The sequence below is a fragment of the Charadrius vociferus genome, unplaced genomic scaffold (assembly GCF_000708025.1).
Source record: "Charadrius vociferus isolate BGI_N301 unplaced genomic scaffold, ASM70802v2 scaffold161, whole genome shotgun sequence".
Classification (NCBI taxonomy): domain Eukaryota; kingdom Metazoa; phylum Chordata; class Aves; order Charadriiformes; family Charadriidae; genus Charadrius; species Charadrius vociferus.
Window position 1 is genome coordinate 5,033,242 of NW_009646928.1, and position 24,749 is coordinate 5,057,990.

At 37.4% G+C, this 24,749-nt stretch overlaps 1 protein-coding gene across 1 annotated transcript in view; it reads left to right on the forward strand.

Moving 5' to 3' along the window:
• The window catches only part of TTC21B (tetratricopeptide repeat domain 21B), a 45,318-nt gene that overhangs the window by 14,279 nt on the left and 6,290 nt on the right, over window positions 1-24,749 (forward strand). Inside the window, 15 exon segments of the mRNA XM_009894650.1 lie at window positions 187-316; window positions 768-925; window positions 2,190-2,414; window positions 3,231-3,469; window positions 3,779-3,851; window positions 4,396-4,506; window positions 7,461-7,599; window positions 9,490-9,596; window positions 12,199-12,387; window positions 15,329-15,439; window positions 19,401-19,482; window positions 20,234-20,384; window positions 20,885-21,046; window positions 21,415-21,610; window positions 23,400-23,624. Coding sequence (XP_009892952.1) covers window positions 187-316; window positions 768-925; window positions 2,190-2,414; window positions 3,231-3,469; window positions 3,779-3,851; window positions 4,396-4,506; window positions 7,461-7,599; window positions 9,490-9,596; window positions 12,199-12,387; window positions 15,329-15,439; window positions 19,401-19,482; window positions 20,234-20,384; window positions 20,885-21,046; window positions 21,415-21,610; window positions 23,400-23,624 — 2,298 coding nt within the window.

A 24,749-nucleotide genomic window follows, 5' to 3' on the forward strand; every position in this document is an offset into this window, starting at 1 on the left:
TGTTTTTAATGTTTCTTTGTGATGAAAGATTCTTCTTTTAGCTTTTTGGGCTGAAGAAAATAACAGTGCTTTGCTATTGCTCATTTGAGTTTAAAGTGAAGCTCGGATTTAAGGTGAAATCGAAGTCCACAACCTGTCAACTGAAATGTTGCTTTTTGGGCTTTGTTTTTGTTTTTTTACTCCTAGCCTTCAAGTCCTGGGCAGTCTCCTCCACCAATTCTCAAGCACTGTGCTTCTGTTCTTGAAACTGTGGTAAAAACCGTGCCTGGTCTTCAACAAGCTGTCTTTTTAATTGCAAAAGTGAAATACTTGTCAGGTAATAGTTGTGTGAATGGTTAGCTATCTACCTCTTGACTTTATTTAATAGAAAAAATTAATTTCACGCTTTTAAATCAATGTGAATATTTTTCTTTTATTGCAGAACACTTCATTACAGCTAAGTGAAGAACATGTACCCTACCCTTTTTTGTGATTTGTAGGAGTGTATCTTAATTGTACAGACACATAGATATGGTATCTTTTAATCTATTGCTTCTAAAAAAGATCACTTATTGAATGATCTAAAGATGGAACAATGGGAAAATATCTTACTTTTGACCTGGTTTTGATTTCATTCCATAGCCACATAATACTTTGTATATGAGTTTATTCACTGAATGCTCACATGTATTTAAAAATAAAAAGGGGGATAATTAATAAATGATCTGCATTTAACTTCTGTATTTCATATCAACTACTCTTTCATTTTCCCTTTTTTAACTTTCTAGGGGATATTGAAGCAGCCCATAGTCATCTGCATTACTGTCTTGAAAGGAATCCTTCTTACGCAGATGCACACTTACTGATGGCGCAGGTGTATTTGGCTCAAAACAATATTAAACTGTGTTCTCAATCCTTGGAACTCTGTCTGAGCTACAATTTTGAGGTGAGTTTAAAAGTTTAATATCTAAATGTTTATATGAACATGGCATCTGAATTATCACAGAAATGACCATATGGACAAAACTAATACCCTATTGCAACATTTTAAAATTGTTTTGAAATACAAAATAAAGAAATGGTAGCTTTTTCTCAGATCCTTACATAAATCTTAGAAATGTTATATAAACAATTTGTAATTCCAGACTAACCTTGCAAGAGTCTTTAAAAGCCAGCATAGAAGGACGTGAAGAGTGATCCGATGTTGTTTCTGGACTTTTTGTACAGATGTACAATTGCTAATTAATATACGCACAGATGCATGAGGGGATGAGAAGGGCTTTGCAATTACCTCTTGACAATTCATGCTGCTCTAACCACTCTAAGTTTTAAGAGAGTAGCCATATGCTATGCTGTCTTCCATTAATGTTGTATCTTTGTCTGTTATTTCTCTACCTTCAGGAGCAAATTTGGTAAATTAAGCTCTGTATTAGAAGACTTTCACTGTTTTGCAGTGCTCCTTGCCAGTTTTATTTCTTGGGGCTAATACATTGTATGGATATATTTGTATACAAGTATGGATTTTTGATTTGTTGACATCAGTGTAACTTCACATGTGATTAACACTCCATACAGCACTCTACTTAGCACTTGTGCTTAGCACTAAGCTCTCTTGCCAGTGCTTATCTGAAAAGACAAACTACCATTTCCTTGCAAGCATACTGCCATCTTGATTCCTTCCTCCAAGTGATGCAAGAAAGCTGAGGATAAACTACCTAGTTAGGAGACACTGAGGTTATTGCAAATTTGTACACAGTTACGTTTTCCTTATTGACATTTCCTTTTCATGTGAAGTATGTTTTAAGAAGGTGGCAAAATAGCAGCAGGACTTGTATACAATCATTATTTGGCACCTCTTTTAATTAAATGAAGTGTGCATATAATATAGCAGTGTGGGAAACACTCAAAATCCCTTAAAACTCAGTCTAGTTTCACATAATGCTGTAATGAATGTTTGCGTATCCCAAAGTCTTATCTCAGTTTTGTAATTAAAAACTTAGTTAATTATTAGTTTGCATAGTCTTTGAAAATTCTAGTATTTTCATAAGTAAATTACTGAAATTGAAATTGGATATATTTGGAGGAAAGAAGGAACTCTAAGGTCTGTTGTGTTTTTTTTTTAAAAGAAGTTAAGTGTCTTCTTTCAGGGGGTTTGAATACTATGCATAAAGTAAAATTTGGAAACTCCTTATCTTATTGTATTTTTTTAGGTGAGAGAACATCCTGTTTATCATTTGATTAAGGCCCAAACTCAGAAAAAGATGGGAGAATTGTCAGAAGCTATTAAGACTTTACAGATGGCAAAGAATTTACCTGGAATGAGAAAACCTACAGCTTCCTCAAAAACTAAAGGAAAAAAAATTGAAATTGATGCAAGTGATCGTGTGTCTGTTTTCCTAGAGTTAGTAGAAGCTCATCGTTTGAATGGAGAACCGGTAAGGTGGCAAACTTGTTCAAGATGTAATACATACCTGAAAACAATTTCCTCTTCCCAGTAATAGAAATGTCTATCCTTGTTAGTTCAGAATAGAATACTGTCACCTCTTTGGTAAAAGAGGATTTGCTTGGTAAAATTTCCAAGATGTTAATAGCTGACTTAACAGCTTGTGCCTTAAATTGTACAGAGGAAAAAAAAAACAAAAAACCACCAAATCTTAATTGGTTTTGCTCAATTTTGAGTCTATAAAACCCCTTTAAATTTTGAGGAGGAGATGCTGTTGATGTTCATTTGCCAGCATGTAGATTCCCGTTTTGCTGTCAGACTGGTATTAGAAATACTGTTGAATTGTGTCCTTATCTTTGTGTAGCAGCATCCTTACTATCAGCTGTATCCTAATAAACAGTAGGACGCTACATTTGTATAAGAATATAAGAGAAGCCATACAATCGTGTAGTTGGAAGTGACCCCTCGAGGTCATCCTGCTGAAAGCAGGACCTGTTAGAGCAAGATGCTAAAGGCATTTTCCAGTTGAATTTTGAGCACCTCCTTGTATATATGCAACACAAACGTTATTTTCTCTACTAAAACTTTTTCTGGTAGTTCATATCACATGAATTTTACTTACAAAATCAAGAGAAAAAAACATTTTAAATGTTTAAGCAAAACAAATAGATGCTGTTGTTTGGGGTTTTTTTGTGGGTTTTTTTGGTTGGTTTGTGTAATGCCCCCAGACATTCGTTTGCTTATGATGTCTTTATTTTTAGCTGTTCAATAACAGGAAATACATTAATTCTGTTGGGTTTATTTGCAGCATGAAGCTGCCATAATACTGCAAGACGCCATTAATGAATTTTCTGGAACTCCTGAGGAACTAAGAGTTGTGATTGCAAATGCAGATCTGGCAATTGCTCAAGGAGATGTTGAACAAGCCTTGACTATGCTCCGAAATATTACACCTGAACAGCCTTACTTTGTACAAGCTAAAGAAAAAATGGCAGATATTTATCTTCAGTACAGGAAAGATAAGAAGTTATATGCTGGCTGCTATAGGTAAAAGTTTGTGGTGTGTCTATATATTTTCATAGATGTTTAATGGTAGTGTGGTGAGCTCATTTTTTCCCCTACTACAAAAAGTCTGGAATAGTGACATAATGAATTCATTTAAGTAAGTGTTGTAACATTTAAAACAGTAATTGGAAGGCCTGTTTTGGAAAGGTATCTTTTTTTTTTGTTTTATTTTCAGAAGCAAAAAACCCATAAAATCTGCAGATGATAAAATTGTTGTCCCCTATTTGTTGTTGTTTAGATACCACTATTGACATTCTAAATATTGAGCAAGGTTCTGTCTTCTCTTTCTAGAGACCTAGTAGAAAAACTGCCAAGTGCTCATACTTTTCTTCTTCTTGGTGATGCGTACATGAATATTCAAGAGGTAAGTGCTTGCTAGAGATGAATCGCATGATGGAGTCATTTGTTGACTTTAGCAAGTTCAGACAATGTAGCACGCTAACTGTTATTGATCTGTAGTTGGCAAACAGAAACTGCTTTAGTATGTAAAAAACCATAATTACTGGCTACAAATGTAACTGTTCGAAGTTCAAAGAAAAAGCTGTTGAAAATGCCTTCCTTCTGATAGCTGATAGGGTGAAAGTCAAGGAGAAAATTTTATCTATAACAGTGACCCACAAGACTAACAAAAATCTAAAGTGAGAGCTAAATTAAGTTCAGAAAGAAGTTAGAAATGTTTAGAAGAGTTCTGAATCTTAGCACGTGCTGTTTTAGCATGGAAATGGAAATTTACGTGGGCTTTACACTTCCCGCAATTTCATAGTGATCATTCATCTCTCAGAAGTATTGTAGCTTATGAACCAGTAGTACTTGGCAGTCATTCCCGGAGGTTTTACCAGATTTTGTTTTCTTCGTACACTTTTTATCTTAATCCTTGACTTCTGTGTTTTTATCTTTTACTGTTGAAGCCTGATGAAGCCATAGAAGTCTACGAGCAGGCCTTGAAGAAAAATCCAAAAGATCCAGCTTTAGCAAGTAAAATTGGAAAAGCCCTAGTCAAAACGCATAACTATTCAAAGGTATTCTATAAATACTGTATTAGGCTAATTAAGTATTGTGTCCATTATTGTGAACATGTGGGCTTTGCCTGATTCTGTTTTCAGGTTGAGTAAAAGAAGCATTTCACTTTAAAGTGCAAAACAGACTTTTTGTCCTGCAAATAAGTTTGTAGATCCCTTTCAAAGTATCTGGTCAGTCAGCTCTGTGGCCCTTGCACAGGACAGGGAAGGGAAGAAAGTATTTTGCGACAGCCTTGTAAGGAAGCAAGCAGGGCTGTAATGCTGGGGAAACGGGGTAACATTAGCGCTGCAGGAGTTTTGAACTTGGGTCTTTATGTTTTGTTTACATCTCACTGACCCTTTTAATACAGTGTTCTTAAATAGCATCTGTGTTTCCAAAAAGACTTAACTGTTTTGTGCTTACAGTATTCTGCATATGTGCTGCGAAAGAAGCTGAGAGTTTCTCATTTGGAGGAAACAAAATCTTCCCAAGCTGGCAGTTACATTCTGTACAAGTGGCTTTGACATGGATTAATAGACAAGTTTAAAATGCAGAGGAATCAGCAAACTTCCTGACTTGCAGTATCTGCTCTTTTTTCTAGTCACTTGTGTTGAAATAACAACCAGTAAATGGGTACAAAAAGTGCCTAGGAGACCAAGTAAGAGAATGGTGCAGTGCTTTGTTTCAGCAGCGCCTCTTCCATAAGTGCTTAGCACGATCTTCCTCTGTAGTTATGGAAGTCATTTCAAAGAATGGTGTCTCTATCTCTCTTGGACCTGGAAGAAGTTAGGAGGAGGGCCACGAAGATGATCAGTGGCTGGAGTACCTCCTCTATGAGGACAGGCTGAGAGAGTTGGGGTTATTCAGCCTGGAGAAGGGAAGGCTCTGAGGGGACCTTATAGCAGCCTTCCATACTTAAAGGGGGCCTACAGGAAAGATGGGGAGGGGCCATTTATCAGGGAGTGTAGTGATAGGATGAGGGGTAACTATTTTAAACTGAAAGAGGGTAAACTTAAATTAGCTACTAGGAAGAAATTCTTTACTGTAAGGGTGGTAAGGCACTGGCACAGGTTGCCCAGGGAAGCTGTGGATGCCCCATCCCTGGAAGTGTTCAAGGCCAGGCTGGATGGGGCTTTGAGCAACCTGGTCTAGTGGGAGGTGTCCTGCCCACGGCAGGGGGGTTGGAACTAGATGATCTTTAAGGTCCCTTTCAACCTGAACCATTCTATGTTTCTATGAAATCTATTTTCTGCCTTGAATTTAGGACAGGACTATTAGCTCCCATCATTGCTTCTTGTCAGGCTTAATACTGATTGAAGGTTCCAGTCTGAGTTTATGTGTTACCAGCTTAGATAAGTGATACTGTACAGAATCTTTCAAGCAGTGTACTAATATACCATCATCTTATCTGTTTAAAGTTGCATGTTTATTACCATTGTGCCAGGAGGTTGCCTAAGGAGAAACATGGTATTACCTCCATGGAATAAACCCAAAGGTTCTCCATCTTCTGGGAATGTATTTAATAGATTATTTTTTTCAGGAAGACAATTAATGACCGAGCAACTTACCAAGCAGTGCCTGGGGACTTCTGTTGCATAGAAACCCCACTACAGATTTATTTCTTGTCACACTGAATGTGAAGTATTCAGTGTGTTGTTCCAGGGAATATAAAGTTCTTATATTTGTGATGTATGAGCTGGTTCTTGCATTTGTGCAATGTGATTAGTCAACTGCACTTTCACTGTTTTCAGGTTAAGTAGAAGGAAGCCTTTCACTTTAAAGCACTAAACAGTCTTTATACTGCAAGTAATTTTGTAGTCCCTTTCAAAATATCTGCTCAAAGGCACAGTTACACATTGGTGGATACAAATCTGGTGAAATGTAGTTCTGGTGACTTGCAGTTTATGAGTTTTTAGGCCTGCACTCAAAACCATGTTTAATTACTTCTCCATTGACCCCGTCTTGTTACATCTCCTAGCCTTAACATTGGCTAGGAGAGTAGTAATAGAGGCTTTAACTTCTTAGTGTAGGAAAACCAGAAGAAAACGTTTGGGGAAAACTTGCAGGAGCAAATGATTTTATGTGGGCAACCTCAAACTACTGGAATGTGTGTCCAAATTGTGTTTTGTTTGCAATGTTAGAATTTTCACTTCTTTTTAGGTCAGTATTACAAGCAGCTCAGTATATGATTCCTATCTTGCTCCGTGACACTTCAGACCCTTTGTGTGTGTGTGTGTGTGTGTGTGTAGTAATATAATGTATTGTGAGGGTTCCTAGAGTTGCTGTAGAAAAACTTGTAATCTATATGGTGATGGATGGTTTATGGACTTTAATTTTTTATTTCTTCCTATTTCAAGATTATTTAAGTTGTTATTTTGAAGTGGTTTTTTTTAAACTTATGAAATAACAGTTTTTTGATCCAGAACATTTCTTTTTTCTTGAGTGACTATTTGACTTTTTTAATTGCTATGATTGCCAGTTTTACGTTTAAAAGTGCAAAGAGAGAAGATTTCTTTCTGTCAGATTATGCTTAGTCGGTTGTGGGGGTTTTTTTTAAACTTTTCATTACATCTTTTATTTTCATGTTTTGCAGCTAGACTTTGGGAAAATATTTGTCCTTTGTATACAGTAAAACAGAACTTGTGTAATACCAGTCAGACTGGAGCTATAAACTTCATCAGCTAATAAAAACGTAGTTTAATTGGCAGTGATCCTGTGAAAGATAGAGCGTGATAATGTGGTTAGCCTATGTAAATGCATGTTTAGCAAAATGTTGCTATCTTTAATTTGGTATTTTATTTTTGGAAGCCTGGACTTGCAACAAGTAACATCTTTTTAATACAGTATTTATTAGAAATGACTTGGTTACAAGAGAAGTGAAGAAAGTAGAGAGAACTCTAAGCTGCATGTAAATATCTAAGTAGCAAAGTTGTTGTTTTTAAATAATACTCAGGTTTTTGTTTCTTCCTTTTAGGCAATCAGTTACTATGAGGCCGCGTTGAGAAGCGGTCAACAGAATTTCCTTTGCTATGATTTGGCTGAGCTTTTAATGAAACTGAAGCAATATGAAAAGGCAGAAAATGTACTTCAGCAAGCTTTAGGTCACGAGCCTGGTAGGAATGTTATTAATTTACAGCAAAACATAAAATTTCTACTGTTGTTTATGGTTTTTGCATGATTCTAAGGAATAAACAAGTTCCACATAAACTTTTTTGAAGTGTAAAACACAAGAAACTATTAAGTGATAAATGAGAAATCCACTCTAAAATAAACTTCACTTATATTTAGAGGTGCTTTTGCCAGGACTTTTAAACTTGGAACATCTGTGATAGATGAAGCCAGTAAATACAATAGCAGAGCTCCACACATGTAAGATTCTTTCTCTTTTGTGCTAACAAATGTTCTCATTCTGAATTGGTCAAGTATAGATTAGTCATTCCTGTTGTTAGAGAATTGTTTAGGTGGTAAATGGTACCCAGTATCCTTCAGAGCAAAGAGATTGAACTGGTCCAAGATGTCTCTTAGAATGTTAAGAATGCGCATTTACAAAGCTAAAACTTTTTTTTTCCTTATTTTTGTTAAAAGTCAATTAAGACATTTTGAGGTCATGTTTAGTGTGAGCTATTGAGCTATACCCTTAATAAAGGAAATCTTTTTGCAGTAGTTTAACTATATTTGTTAACTTTTATGGCTATTTGAATATAGAAACAGTTAGTATTATTAAATATTACTACTAGTCTCTGTAGTCTTATGTCACTATTTTACTGGTCTTTCATACTGTGTAGGGGAGTGTTGGTTTTCTGTCTTGTTAACTTCTTACTGAAAAAAAATCTCTGATTGAATGTTATGTTCCTGACCTAGTTAAGCCTCTGAGGATCTGGCTACTTTAATAATGCTCAAGACAGCTTGATCTTCTAGTGTGGAAAGATAAATTAACAGTAAATACACTTTGCCCCATGTACTTTAGAATCTTCCATCTTACAATGAAGCACAAAGTACAGAAGCCAATATCCTTTTTGTATGTCTTTGATATACACTCATTCTCTACATGAAAAAAAAAAAGTATTTCTAATAGGCTGATTGGGAATAATATTGAACAGTTTAATATCTTTTTTTTAGAAATGCTAAAATATCCTCTGTTTGTGAAAGAAAAATGAAATATAGGAAATGTACTGGAAGAAATGATCTTGCATGGTCAGCTACATAGCCTAATCTTTGACTTAGAATAGCGTGTCGCAATTACAGCACTTTGAAGACAGTTTGCTAATAGAGTATAGCTCATATACTTTTATTTTTTTGATTTTGATAAAGATAAAACATGGATTTTGGTGGTTTTTATGTTTTAATGTGGAACTGTGCTCAAGATACCACTTTGTCAATAGATTAAAATTAATACAAGCCAGGGAGAACTTGTATTTTTCAAATATTATTTTATGCATATATATTTTAACCATTATTCAAAAGTAGCTTGCTGCTTTTTGAGTATATACTGAAATATTTAGTTAAAATAACTGTATTCATGTCTGCTCCAGACTCTATCAAAAGAAAGACAGTTTGAGGTCTGACCAGAAATTTCATCAGACCACCTTACGCTTTTTGGCTGTACAGTAGCACTCATTGAATCAATTTGGACATTTTTCATTGACTTTGAGGAGGATTTAGACAAGAAATGTCAGGAGTGGCTTTATTTCCTGTCCACTTAAAAGCTTTTCTGTCATATTTCTGAGAATGCAAATGGACTAGACAGTCTTTTTTTTTTTATTATTCCTTTTGCATCTTTTAATGTCCTTGGCCTTAATTCTCACTCTGTTTGTAGGTTGTAATGTTTACTTTGCCCACTAACAACATGCCAAGTTAAATCACAATCCTAAGTACGTAAGATTAAGCTTTGAACTTTTTGCTTTCACGCTCTTGCCTGGAGCGTGTAGAGAGCTTCATCTTTCTTTGACTTTACCAGAGTCAGTTCTTACAAGAATCATGTTTGTTTAATGCAATTCTTACAGTTAATGAATTGTCTTCTCTGATGGAAGATGGACGTTACCATGTGCTTCTGGCAAAAATTTACAGCAAAATGGAGAAGATTGATGAAGCTATTGTTTCGTTACAACAGGTAAAGGGGGAAACAAAAAACCCTATGAAAGCTTGCTATGAAACCTCACTTTCATCCCTGGTTTCATTTCTATCCCAGATTCTAACCTAAATACTTTTGTAAATGAGGAAAAAAGTGTACATTGTAGGGATAAACCACCAGTGACTGGTGTGAAATGTAAAGAAAATAAGTGGTTAGAAAGTCTAAGCTTTTTGTGAGCAGTGTTGTCTGAATTTTAGATTAGAATGCAGGCTTTACTGGAAGCCTGCATTCATACTATGCCTTCATTTCTGTGTGGAACATAGTTGTAGCAGACCAAGTGAAAACAAAATTGGCTATGGGGAAAGCTAGGTTACGTATCTTTAGCTCTGCATTGAGCACCACCCATAGAACAATCTGGAATAGGATTCAATGGCTATGTGTCATTTTGTTGTACCACTGTTTATTTTAAATAGCAATAGTAAGATCTGTTCATTCTTGAGTTGAATATTATCACTCAGACTGAGGCATGAAAGAACGAAGTTAGGAGCCAGACATAATTTAGTCCATTTAGAAGACACTTTCTCAACACAAGGGTTGAGCAAGAGATTAGGTCAGTACATTATCTTCCATTATACCTCCATTCTGTTACAAAAACAGAAAGCTGTGGTACCATCATCTGACCAGCAAGAAAAGTAAGTTATGTAGATAGGTTAGAAACATGATAGTACATAGGAGTTAAAATCCTACTGATACTGCTATTTAATCTGTTGCTACTTCTTTTTCCCTTATAACGTACTTTTTTCTTTCTCAAAGTTAACTTTTTTCCCCATTCTCCTTTAGTAGATTTCCCCAAGTCTACTTCTCTTACTCTTTTCTTTACTTCTTTAGTTCGTTCAGATTTCTCACTATATCACACTTCAAAATCTTTCTGTTTGTCTCTCCCCGTTTTTTCTTTTGTTGTTGTTTTTGTTACTGCCCTCAAAACTGTCCTTCCTTGTACCTGTTCTCTTTGATATTTTTTTTTTCCTGTCCCTTCTGCATTTGCTGCCACATTCATTTACAAAAAAATACCCCACCTGTATTTTTATTATTTCAGTAGGACTAACTGCTTGGTTATGTTATTGCCTCTTCTTAAACAGGTTTCTTCCCTTGGTTTTCAGAGTGATATTAGAAGTTCCCCCAGATTTTACTTTGCATTTTAATTCTCCTTCCCTGCTGGGCAAAATGATAGGGGGGTGAGAGGAAACAGAATAATATTAGTGCTTCTTTCTCTTCAACTTGTGAACTTTAAAATGAGCGAAGTAGCTCTTCTGGCACTTCAACGTTATGATAGTTACAAAACTGCTCGAGCAGAAAAAGGCAATTTCTTCTGTGTTAATAGAATTCCAATTGAAATCCAAGAAAAATGATCAGGCATAATCAAAATTGGGCATAGCTGTCTCCTTATCTGCCCTCTTTTGGGGCATCTGCTGGTAAACAAAGAGCTCTACCTCCAAGCCTCTGCTAGACTTTTGTTAATCACTCCCTAAATGAAGAACCTCAGAAAATAAAATGTGAAGGGGTTTTTGCCTTTTATTTTTTTCCCCCTGAGTTTTCTGGGCTTAATAAAGGAGTAATATATGTACATGTTTCTGTGCTTTATTAAGGTGTAATACATGTACATGTAATACATAACACCTTCTGGGTGTTGGTCTTTGAGGTCTTTTTTTATACACCTTATCAAAACCTTAATTTTAAGAAAAAGGAAAAGGGCATGTAATACATCTATTGAATATTTTTAATGTAGGAAGCTAGCTTGGAAATTAAGGAAGTTCTTAACCAGGAACCCATGGAGATGATGATAAAATTTTCCTAAGAAAAATTGTAGGGCTTGTGTGCAAAAGCATTGCTTTTCTCTTTATTAATGAGGCTTTGTTCAGTGATGTCCTGTGCCAGCATTTTTTGTGATTACAACTCTGCTAGTAGTTACAAATGGGAACATAATCATTTGAAGCGGGGAAGAGATTAGGTATAAATAATGCAAGGCATAGAAATATGGTGGAAATCTAGACCAAAAAAAATGTGTTGTCTTTATTCAAATGAATGTATTTGACCTAAATATTACTTAGATGGAGTATTAAATAAGCTTGTTCCACCATCCTTTTCTTCATGTACACAAGGGGTAAACTGGATCCCTCCCCGGGTTTTTGCTTTAACATCGTCTTCCGTACGTTTCACGAAATACTGTATGTATGATTATCTCAAAATTACATTCTATAAAGTATATACATTATTGGATTGGCATGCAGTTGTCATAAGGAGTATTTCAGAAAAAGTGAATTGGGATTCCATCTTCTTCAAAGTGTTGAACACTAGGTTGCTTTTCGGCAGCCTTTTAATGTGAATTTTGGGGAAGCAAGGCAGTTTGAGACAGGTGTTTTAGGAGAGATATTGGGAGGGGTTGTTTTGTTTTGCTTGTTTTCATTGATATTTTTTTATAGTGGAGACATTTTTACCTGCTTTTGTATTATTTGGGGCTTTTAATCTATAAAATAAACAGGGTGCTTATAGAACCTTTTAAAAATGTAATTATTTCGAAGTAGAAAATATAAAATTCATTCCTTTGAAAATTTTTGACTGTTCATTGCTTTCCCCATACTAGGCTCGGGAATTACAAGCCAGAGTGCTTAAACGGGCTCAGATAGAACAGCTGGATGCCGTTCCTGCACAGAAACAGTTAGCAGCTGAAATTTGTGCTGAGATTGCAAAACATTCTACAGCCCAGCGAAACTATGAAAAAGCAATTAAATTTTACAAAGAAGCTCTTGTTCACTGTGAAACTGATAACAAGGTCAGTTCTCCCTCTGACTATTTTGCATTGTTTTTCCATTCAGTTTTGATATCTAGCAGTACATTTTCCCAATTATCCACAGTGTAGAAGTATATTTGCAATTATTTCTGCTTTATGATATTCATAGAGCCTTGACCTTTCTCCCCTTCATTGCTTATCTGATAAAATAGTTGTGCGTACTGCTATCTTCTGTCTCTTGCACAGACTCCCGATTCAAGTGGTGGTTTGCACACACTCTGAGTTGTCCATTAGATCATATAGTTGAGCCCGTCTTCATGTACCAGTTGAGGACATGTAAGGTACAGCATGGTAATACTGGAGTTTGTTTCAATCTTGCTTCAATCTGGGTCCTTCCTAAATCTACAACTTCAGGATATTTGAGACAGGCTTTCCTCAAGGCATCTTGTAAGAATGATGAAAAAGAAGAAAAATTGGGATAGGAATAAAAACATCCCTAAAATACTCAAAGGACGGTCTCTTCCCCATTCTACTGTTAAGACCGAGGTGACTGCTTGTCGCAGTACAAGTGCAGCTATGGCTTTTGTGGTATGCCATCCCAGTAATTCAGTATTAAAGCCACCTTCTTATTTTTTTTTTCGTTCACACCAGTATTGAAATACCAGCATGGCATTTCCCTTCAATTCTTGCTAAAACCATACTGTTGAGACATTCCCATTGTTACAAGGTATGCTGTGCACTGACATTTTTACCGAATATCTCTGTTAGATGCGCTTACTAGAGATTTTTTGCTTTAATCCTACTTGGTTTGCAACACAGAATACAATGACATCTCAGAAAATCTTCAGCTGAATTTCTGATGAAGAACTTGTTCCCTGCTTAGAGTACTGAGAGAATAATACTTTTGATTACCCACAACTAGTATGAATTACTCATCCCACTCTATTTCTGTAGTTTCAATAGATTTGAACTTGGTTTTTTTTCCTTCATTTTTAAAAACTTTGCTAGTACAAAGTTGAAATTGAATTCTCTTAGATTACAAAATATAAACTTGAGCTGTTAAACACCCACCTATTTCTTGATGTCTTCACAGACTTTACTTTCCTTAAAATTATATATGGAAGTATTGGAAAAATCCTTTGAAGCAATCTGTACCTTGTTTCATTAAAACAAGATCTCCTGTATTCTAGCCAAAGTAATCCAAACTAAATTTGAAACATTGCATTAAACAAAGTATTCGGCTAAATGTGAAGAGATTACAGTCCATGTCATAAGGGTTTTGGCTGGGGTTGTCTCACTTTACATAGTTAAATCTGGTAGGTAATACTCTACCTCATTTCTCTGACCAGGTAAGAGGCAATGCAGTTTCTAGATGCAGACTTGAAGTGGATCGCAGACTGCATCAAGCATATCATTGTACAGTATCATCATATTTTGGATTGCAGTTGACAATTTAGATACCACTTCCAGTCACTAGAATCACAGAATCACAGAATGGTTAGGGTTGGAAGGGACCTCTGGAGATCATCTAGTCCAACCCCCCCGCCAGAGCAGGGTCACCTACAGCACGTTGCACAGGACAGCGTCCAGGCGGGTTTTGAATGTCTCCTGAGTGGGAGACTCCACCACCTCTCTGGGCAGCCTGTTCCAGTGCTCCACTACCCTCAAAGTAAAGAAGTTCCTTCTCATGTTAAGATGGAACTTCCTATGTTCCAGTTTATGCCCATTACCCCTTGTCCTATCACTGGGCGCCACTGAAAAAAGACTGCTCCCATCCCCCTGGCATCCTCCCATTAAGGATTTGTAAGTATTAATAAGATCCCCCCTCAGTCTTCTTTTCTCTAGACTAAAGCATAGAATAATAATAAAATATAGCATAGAAGTCCAGTTTAACTGACATTCTTCTCTGACGTGCCCAAGACAGGAAGTGTTCCTTGACCAGCAGACTGCTTTTTGCTCTTCCACTGTGTTATGCAGATAAGAACGGTGGCTTTAAGAAAGCTTTCATAGTTAAAATTCTTACATGCATGCTGTCTCCTTATCATTTCAATGCTTACCCACCTGCCTTTCTGTTTCAGAATTATATAGTATATGTTTGCATATGTAAATAACAGAAAGTAGGAAGAAAACAGTTGTTAAACATTATGCAAGCAGCCTTCATATCCAGAACAGGATGTTTGAAACGCTATTTTGATTCATAAGTGCCTTTCACAAGTGTAACCAGAGAGAGGATTGTGATGCAATTATAAATGCCTCCTTTTTAAAAACAAGATCAAAATACCATTTAAAATTAGGCAGGAATGATGTTGCTTACTGTTTGTCTATGGCTAATTTTACTTTGTGATTGGTTTAACTCCCGCTTGCTTCAATGGGAACTTGATTAAATCTGTGGTAGCTCTTGTGTTTATAAACTTTTCTGTGGCGTTTTATTCAGAATAGTGTATGATGGGACTTCAGCCTTAAGGATGCATGTTTATGTACATTTCAGTTTGTTAATATTTATTCTGTGATTGTTTCTCAGAAGTGGATCCATACACAGTCTTAATGTGGTAGGTTTGGAAATGCAAATAAGAAAACTGTTTCTGCTGGAATTTGCTTATACTCCAAAACTAATTGGGGAATGGTAATGAGGTATTTGCTTCTCTCAATGAATTTAAAACTACTTGGACTAACATGTTTTTCCAAGAAAATTATTATCAAAACCCTGTAGTCTTTAGAACAGTACTGTCTGAGCAGCTCTGTTTTCAATGTACCTGCAGAATGTCCTTCTGAAGAAGAAAATTTTTATCTGTTTTAAAGGTGAGGGAATGGAAATGAGTTAAATTACTTGACCAAGAGTCCACAGGAAACAACACAGAAAGCGCTCCGTTTAGAAGAAAAATAATTTTTCCCTGAGGCTCTGAAATCTCGGGTTAATACTCATAGAACTGAACCAGCTTTCTTAATCTTTGAATTACATGTAGTTCAATATTTTAATCTACAGGCAATGTTGGAACTTGCACGTTTATATCTGGCACAAGACGATACCGATGCCTGTCAACATCAGTGTTCCTTGCTGCTGAAGAATGACCAAGATAATGAAGCAGCAACGATGGTATGTGCTATTCTACTAATCCCGTATCAGTTTTTTGAAGTGTCTGCAATGTGATGGATCCATGAAATACTACTTTTTAAGAAAGCCTACAGCTTCTGATTTCAAAAAACGTGTGAAAAATCTATTGCAACAAAATGTTTTTCTCTTTATGCTGGATGATGATTTGATATGAAGTTTCTAGCAATCATAGCCCTCATTCTATCTCAGTGCAAAAGTGGGTCTTTAAAAGTACTAGTACAGGGAAAAGTAATAGCTGTAAGATTGACTAAAGTATGGCTTAAAACATGCTCTATTAACAATTGACTAAGGGTCAGGGAAGAAGTTATTTTTCCAGCTGGGATAGCGTTGACTTTCTTACTAACAACTGGTATAGTGCCATGTTTTGGATTTGAGATGAAAATAGTGTTGGTAAAACACTGATGGTTTTGGTTGTTGCTAAGCAGTCAAGGCCTTTTCTGCTCCTCACACCGCCCTGCCAGCGAGAAGGTGGGAGGGCACAAAAAGTTGGAAGGAGACACAGCTGGGACAGTTGACCCAGCTGACCAAAGAAATACTCCATGCCATATGATGTCATGCTCAGTATATAGTGCTGGGGGAAGAAGAAGCAAGGGGGGGACATTTGGACTTACGGCGCTTGTCTTCCCAAGTAATGGTCACATATGATGGAGCCCTGTTTCCCTGGAGATGGCTGAACACCTGCTTGCTGATGGGAAGCAGTGAATTAGTTCCTTGTTTTGCTTTGCTCACATGCATGGCTTTTGCTCTATGTATTGAACTCTCTTTATCTCAACCAATGAGTTTTTCTCAGTTTTACCCTTCTGATTCTCTCCCACATCCCAGCTTGGGGGAGTGAGCAAGCAGCTGCATGGTCCTAGTTGCTGGCTGGGGTTAAACCACTACACCAGCACAGTAGTATGTCCAAGTGATAGCCAGTGACAAGTGGCGTTCCTCAGGGGTCAGTACTGGGACCTGTGCTGTTTAACATCTCTGTTGGCAACATGGATGGTGGGATTGAGTGCACCCTCAGCAAGTTTCCCAGCGACACCAAGCTGTGTGGAGCAGTTCACACGCTGGAGGGAAGGGATGCCATCCAGAGGGACCTTGACAGGCATGAGAAGTGGGCCTGTGTAAACCACATGAAGTTCAACAAGGCACAACTGCAAGGTTGTGCACATGGGTCAGCACAATCCCAAGCACAAATACAGGCTGAGTAGAGAATGGATTGAGAGCATCCCGGAGAAGAACGTGAGGAGGTTGGGTGAGAGAAACTTAACAAAACCTGGCAATGTGCACTTGCAGCCCAGAAAACCAACTGCATCCTGGGCTGCATCACAAGAAGCACAGCCAGCAGGTTGGGGGAGGTGATTCTGCCCCTCTGCTCCATTCTCGCGAGACCCCACCTGGAGTAGTGTGTCCAGCTCTGGCGCCCCCAACATAAGAAGTTGGAGCAAGTCCAGAGGAAGGCCACAAAGCTGATCAGAGGGCTGTAGCACCTCTCTTATGAAGACAGGGTGAGAGAGTTGGGGTTGTTCAGCCTGGAGAAGAAAAGGCTCCAGGGAGACCTTATAGTGGTCTTCCAGTACCTGAAGGGGGCCTACAGGAGAGATGGGGAGGGACTCTTTATCAGGCAGTGTAGTGATAGGATGTGGAGTAACTGTTTTAAACTTAAGGAGGGTAGATTTAGGTTGGATATTGGGAAGAAATTCTTTACTGTGAGTGTGGTGAGACACTGGAACAGGCTGCCCAGAGAAGTTGTGGATGCCCCATCCCTTGAATTGTTCAAGACCAGGCTGGATGGGGCTTTGAGTAACCTGGTGTAGTGGCAGGGAGGTTGGAAGCAGATGATCTGTAATCATAGTTGGTTGGAAGAGACCTTTAAGATCATTGAGTCCAACCGTTAACCTAGCACTGCCAAGTTATCACTCAACCATATCCCTAAGTACCACATCTACACCTCTTTTAAATATCTCCAGGGATGGCGACTCAACTGCTTCTCTGGGCAGCCTGTTCCAATCCTTGATAAACCTTATCAGTGAAGAAATTTTTCCTTATATCAAATCTAATCCTCCCCTGGTGCAATTTGAGGCCATTTCCTCTTGTCTTGTTGTTTGTTACTTGGGAGACGAGACCAACCCCCACCTCTCTATAACCTTCTTTCAGGTAGTTGTAGAGAGCAATAAGGTCTCCCCTCAGCCGCCGTTTCTGCAGGCTAAACAACCCCAGTTCCCTCAGCTGCTCCTCATAAGATTTGTGCTCTAGACCCCTCACCAGCTTCATTGCCCTTTCGTCGCACTCCAGCACCTCAATGTCTTTCTTGTAGTGAGGGGCCCAAAACTTAACACAGTATTCAAGGTATGGCCTCACCAGTGCTGAGTAAAGAGGTACAGTCATGTCCCTAGTCCTGCTGGCTGCACTGTTTCTGATACAAGCCAGGATGCTATTGGCCTTCTTGGCCACCTGGGCCCACTGCTGGCTCATATTCAGCTGGCTGTCAACCACCACCCCCAGGTCCTTTTCTGCCAGGCAGCTTTCCAGCCACTCTTCCCCAAGCCTGTATGTAGCACTGCATGGGGTTGTTGTGACCCAACTGCAGGACCTGGCACTTGACCTTGTTGAACCTCATACCATTGGCCTCAGCCAATCAATCCAACCTGCCCAGATTTCCTTCTTACCCTCAAGCAGATCAACACTCCTGCCTAACTTGGTGTCATCTGCAAACTTACTGAGGGTACAGTTGATCCCCTCGTCCAGATAGTTAATATTAAAGAGAACTGGCCTCAGTACTGAGCCCTGGGGAGCACCACTTGTGACCAGCCGCCAACTGGATTTAACTCCATGCACCACCACTCTTTGGGCCCGGCCATCTACCCAGTTTTTCAGCCAGCAAAGCGTACGCCCATCCAAGCCATGAGCAGCCAATTTCTCCAGGAGAACGCTGTGGAAACAGTGTCAAAAGCTTTACTAAAGTCTAGGTAGACAACATCCACAGCCTTTCCCTCGTCCACCAAGTGGGTCACCTTGTCATAGAAGGAGATCAGGTTAGTGAAGCAGGACATGCCTTTCATAAACCAAATCCAATTTAAGGTCCCTTCCAACCCAAATCGTTCTCTGAGTATTAAAGTAAGTATCTAAAAAAAGGATTTGTATACTTCTTGGCTTAAAAGACAGCTCAATAGACCGAGCAACTTTTGCTTTAACGCATTTAGGAGCAAAATGATTTTAAGACAGAATAATTTATTTTCTCACAGCAGTCTAGCATCTGGTATTAGTCCTGCTACAGTGCAAGGGCAGGGGTAATAGCACTCTTAATATATGTTATTAAATCCACTCTTCCTTAGCTACCTCTCAGTGGCGAGAAACTGAAACGAAATAACTTGTTTTACTTCCCCTGCTGAAGTGGGTTATTATCTTTCTTTTCCTTCCCTAACTTTAAACTAAGTTTGCTTTTCTATGTGCTTAATCTGCATTTATGGGAAATAAAATTAGGAATACCTTATGCAAGTAAAAAAAATGGGGTTTTTTTGAGGCCCCATCCCTGGAGGGGTTCAAGGCCAGGCTGGACATGGCCTTGGGCAACCTGGTCTAGTGGGAGGTGCCCCTGCCCATGGCAGGGGGGTAGGAACTCGATGATCTTCATGGTCCTTTCCAACCTAAACCATTCTATGATTCTGTGATATTTGAAAGGTACATCAAAGTGTTTTATTCTCCTTTAATTTTTACCTTAAGTGAAAAATGGAGGTAGGAGCCTGTACTTTCTCATTATTATCCTGTGTGTTTGTATATAGAGAGTGTTTGTTTTCCAGAGAGTAATGAAAACCCCAAATTGATATACTTCTTGTGCAATTCCTGCAGTGCTTTAAAGCTATAGTTTCAGCTCCCCTCTTCACAGAACTAGAGTTCATTATAAACCACAATTTGTAATACTTTTATTTTGTTTTCTCTAAATTGGTTTATATTATAGATGATGGCTGATCTCATGTTCAGGAAGCAAGATTATGAACAAGCTGTCTTTCATTTCCAGCAGCTCCTAGAACGCAAGCCAGGTAAATATTTAGCAGTCCTATTTTTATTTTTTTCTGGTACATAGTTCTAAAGGGATAGAAGAACAAATATTTTAAAAATACTTTGTATGATTAAAAAGAAATGTGCTATTTATAGTGTAATGCGTACTAAAACCAAAGACCATTTCTGTAAATAAAAGCATAAAGCTATTGTAGGGGAAGATGAGAAAATTATTTCTCGTAGATGCAGTAATTTACTTTGCTGCAGTGTAATGTGCATTGTTTACCTCAAGCCAAATAGAGCTAGGGTGTTGCTCACTTGTAACTGTGAAGCACTTTGTCTTGTGTTTAAGGTAGGAGTGCATGAACACAAAGCTATCATTTTATTTCAAGATTAATGAAGCAAACTTGTCTCGGACAGCAATAAGTTTCTTTTAGAAATTTGCAAATTATGACCAGAGACAAGGCTACTAAAATCTATTAAAATAGTACTATAATGAATGTAAAGCTTTCTAGCTGACTTTGTGAAAGAAGTCATGAGAGTACAGCAAATGTTTTTGCTTGTGCTTTTGAAAGTGAAGTACAATTATCTTTCTATGAGTTTCTATAGAACTATTGCAAGTATCACTTGATATCTTAATTCTTATGTCTGTGGTTACTACGTAATATGCGTTATGTATTACACCATATCTTATTTTTGGATGTGAAAAAAACAAGGCAGACTCTTTATTTCTTAAGCTATTCTTATAGCAAATAACTAGAATTACAATGTCCTAATTATTTGTATATTTAGATAACTATGCAACCCTCTCACGATTAATTGATCTCTTAAGAAGAGCTGGGAAACTAGAAGAAGTCCCAAGATTTCTTTTAATGGCTGAAAAACATTCTTCCAGAACAAAGCTTGAACCAGGATTTCACTACTGCAAAGGACTATATCTTTGGTACTTGCAATTATAATTTAGATAAGGTGTATTTGATTATGTACTATACATTTTAATTAACTTTCTTGTCATCCATTATCATTCAAAGGTGCTACGTATAGTGGGATAAGTAAGTGATAAGTAATATAACAGTACTTTCCTCATTACTTAAGGTGCTAGGATTTTAGGAAAGGTCTCCTTTTCTCTTCTGAAATACTTTGCAATAAGCTGCTCTTTAAAGTAAAGCTATTTTATCTGTCTCACATACATCTTTTGTATTTTCTGCTTGCTATATTGTTGCTGGTTCAGTACCGAAATATTACTTATTTTCAAATTTTAGAATTTGTCAGACTGGTTTTAGTCTGCAAAAACAAGTTCCTTGCAATAGTATGTGTGCTGTTCAAACCTTGCATTATCAGTGTGTGCAAGTGTGTCATCTGTCTCTAAATACTTGGGGTTCTTGAGATTTGGGGCAGCGAATTTTACTTGCCCAGCTTTAAATATTTTAATTATTTGTCTAGGTATACAGGTGAACCAAATGATGCACTCCGGCATTTTAATAAAGCTCGAAAGGACAGTGACTGGGGACAGAATGCAGTCTACAACATGATTGAAATTTGTTTGAACCCAGATAATGAAACTGTGGGTGGTGAAGTCTTTGAAAATCTGGATGCTGACATAGGGTAAGTGAATGAAATAAATACTGCTTGGGTTCTGTTGTCCCCTTCCTCTGCCACCTTAATAATATGATTTAATTTAAATTGCCTGAACTTTGAGCTTACCTACTGTGCATTGTGAGAGACCATCCTAGACTGTATTAAGTCAGTCTCGGGTAGAAAATACTGAAGATCTTGTCTGGAATCCTGGTCACTTGCAGCGTTAAGAACAGCTTGTTATGTTGCAACTGCTGTTGTTACAGAAGAAAATCAATGTAGAATATAACAGAGCCATCTTGAACCGAAATGGCAATGGAATGGAATCAGTATTAACTTGCAATTAATTTGGTGTATATTAAATAAAATTAACTTTCACAAGGACTTTCTGATAACAGTAATTCAACAGAGAAGCAGGAGTCTGTGCAGTTGGCTGTAAGAACAGCAGAAAATCTTCTGAAGGAACTCAAGCCTCAGACCATTCAGGGTCACATTCAACTGCGAATCATGGAAAATTATTGTCTCATGGCAACCAAACAAAAATCAAGCGTTGAACGAGCACTGAGCACTTTCACTGAAATAGTAGTGGTTGAGGTTAGTAACCTGTGTCATTTCCTCAGTCTTCTCTTTCACACTTACTACATTTTTTTAACTAGTCTCATAGTCTTCATTCAGGATAGCGGTGTGTATTAGTGGTGTTCATTCTAGGCATTATTTTTGCCTATTAAAGAATATATAAAATTTGAAGAAAAAACCATGATGAAATAACAACATCTTTTAGAAGTTTTCAATTGGATTGCAAATTTATAACTCAACTAAATGCCAATATTGCCAGTTAATGAAATGCAAATAGGCTATTTGGTTTGAGTTGCTGGTTTGCTCTTTTAATTCTCAGTCTTGCCATAGCATGTCTGATGATGTAAGTCCATACAGTACCTTCATTCTGTAAGCAAAAACAATTAAGTAAGCTGCCTTCATGTACTTCATAGTAATTTGACAGAATTTAGATTCTAGGGCAAGATTATCCATCTGCTTAAAATTCATCCTTATGGTGGAAGTCTTCATGATTTTATACCTACTTGTAGTCATTGGCTTTAGGATTAATAACAGATGCTCTTGTTACCAATACCTTTCAACAGATTTTTTTTTTAAGCACATGTAGACACAATTAGTCCATCAGAATGCCAAGAAATACTTGTTACTACTACCCATTAACTGTGTGCTAACCTGCTCCTTGCTGAGCCAAGTATACTGATGCCTATCTTGTGTGTAAGGCAGTTCTGAGAATCACAAGCAGGGTATCCCTCTGCCTCCAGTACTGACTTCACAGTCCTGCTCAGAATTGATCTGAGATCCTGTGAATATACCATGTTTATCAGGTGGTGACAAAGGTCTAGCAGGAAGAATGTTCCTGTCTATTTAGTCTACTCTCCAGAGTCGCATAAAATATACAGTTTCAATCTCTTCAGGCTTCAGAGGTTGTTGATCCAAGTTAGGTGTGAATATTCAGGGAGAGGAGGGATGAGCTGATTATTATGTGGAAGAGGGGCTTTTGGTGGGGTCTTTTTTTTTTTTTTTTTTTAACCTACTATGGCAAGCCTATTTACAGCACAACCCTACAAAGAGGTGTAGAGGCAGAATACCATTAGTGAGCCAGGAACATTGAGAGGGAGAAAGAAGCTTTTAACGTAGCTGCTGGTAGAACTACTCTCTGCATTTGGGAAGCAGTTTTGTGATGTGAGCCCCATTGTCATTTGTATCCCATGCTAATAAAGGCAAGATTTTAAAAATCACACTTGCTTCTGCACTTCTGCTTGCTTGAGGCTCTTGCACGGAATGGTGACTTTAAAAATCCTCTTTGTTATACATATCTTTTGGATACAAGCAGTTTAGAATTAGATTTTTAGCAGCTGTACACCTAGTAATAGGAATTGGTGTCCCTGTTACTGCCATTTGACAGGCACTTCTAAAAGTAGAAGTACCACTTGTATTGTAACTTCAAGTGAGTTCAGTTTCTATCTGAAGTATTTATTTGTGTATCAAAAGGATAGATTGTAGCGCTATCAGAGTGTTTCTTGTTAAGATGAAATACCTGTGGATGCTTTCAACATTTCCTGAGCCTGAAGAATATTGTTTTGAGCCCAAACTTGTATTCAGCCTCTAATTTATTTGACATAGTGTTTATCATGATTAGTCTTACAGAAATAATCATAGCACTAGATGGAAAACATGTTTGTAAGACTGGATGTTCTATGTTTATTTCCTGAGATATACCTTTCAGTTTAGTTTTTAGATACCTGGTGAAAGTCTTATTTAAAAAACAAAAAAAAGTTTAAAAGCGAAATAAAAAAGCACCAAGCAGTCACTATGCTTTTTACTGCAGAAGGATCATATACCAGCACTTTTGGGAATGGCCACAGCCTACATGATCTTGAAACAGACTCCACGAGCCAGAAGTCAGTTAAAACGGATTTCAAAAATGAGCTGGAATCCCATTGATGCAGAGGAGTTTGAAAAGAGTTGGCTTCTGCTTGCAGATATATATATTCAATCTGCAAAATACGATATGGCAGGTGAATTACTAAAACGATGCCTTCGTCATAACAGGGTAAGTGAATGCACGTTAAAAGTAACCTTAGTAACCTTTTATTTTAATTCATCTAAATGCTTAGTTTTTCTCTGAAAGATGATTTTGAAATGGGTATCTTTTTCCAGTTGCCTGATATTTCAGTTACTAAAGAGAAGTAGATAAAAACAAGCCAGGAAACCAGCAACTTTACAGTGGAGAGTAGTAAACAAACCTATGAATGCCGTTTAATGATTTTTATTCATATTCTGTAATAACATGCAAGTTTTAGCTGTGGTGACACTAGAAGTTTAAACTGTTTATGGAATGTCAGACAGTCATTTTACTGAGTCTCGCAAACCTGATGAAGAAAGATGTAGCCATATAAATTTTGGAGACTTACTCCATTTATTAAGAGATGTTATCTTCATATCTTATAATATGTTTATAAGTCTGCTACTATACAGGATTTTCTTTTCTTTAGTGCTAGTATTAATCCTCTGCTGTGAAGATACTGTCTGGTAGATTGTCTGGAGACAAGCTCTAATGTTTTTCACTTTAGGGTTTCTGAGCAGGCAAACTGCCCAATACTCTGCTTCGACTATAGGAACAAGCACAGCTCTTGGCTCTTTTGCTTATTTTTTGCTTTGTCCCTTTTTGCTGATCACATTTTTTCATCTATATGCTTCACTTTCCTTTATATGAGGCACATCCAGTAGGCCAGTCTTCCGTAGATACTATGCTGCAGGTTCAGGATCCTGTTTATAGTGCACAGATTTGGTTTGGAAAAAGACCTGGTGCTGTATATTTCTTTTTCTGAATTCATCAGTATAGAAGGCAAGGTTCATTATTCAGTCACATTTCTGCAGCCTCCTTGAGAGGTAGACTGTTTTGAACTTGTACTGTTTTTATTTCTAAATATAAAATTAAGAAGCAACTACAACAGTTCTGGGTATAATGGTATCATGTACTTCTGCAGAGATGCCTCTTAAAATAGGATGTACTCAATTTCATTTTTACAGAAAATTAGTTTGAATTTAGTTAACAAATAATTCTACCTTAAGGTCAGTTACACACTTGTCCGGATGGTGAAGGGAAGTTGCAAAATCCATACCACTGGAGGATAAACATGATTCATCTCCCAAAATAAGACATATCTTGAAATAG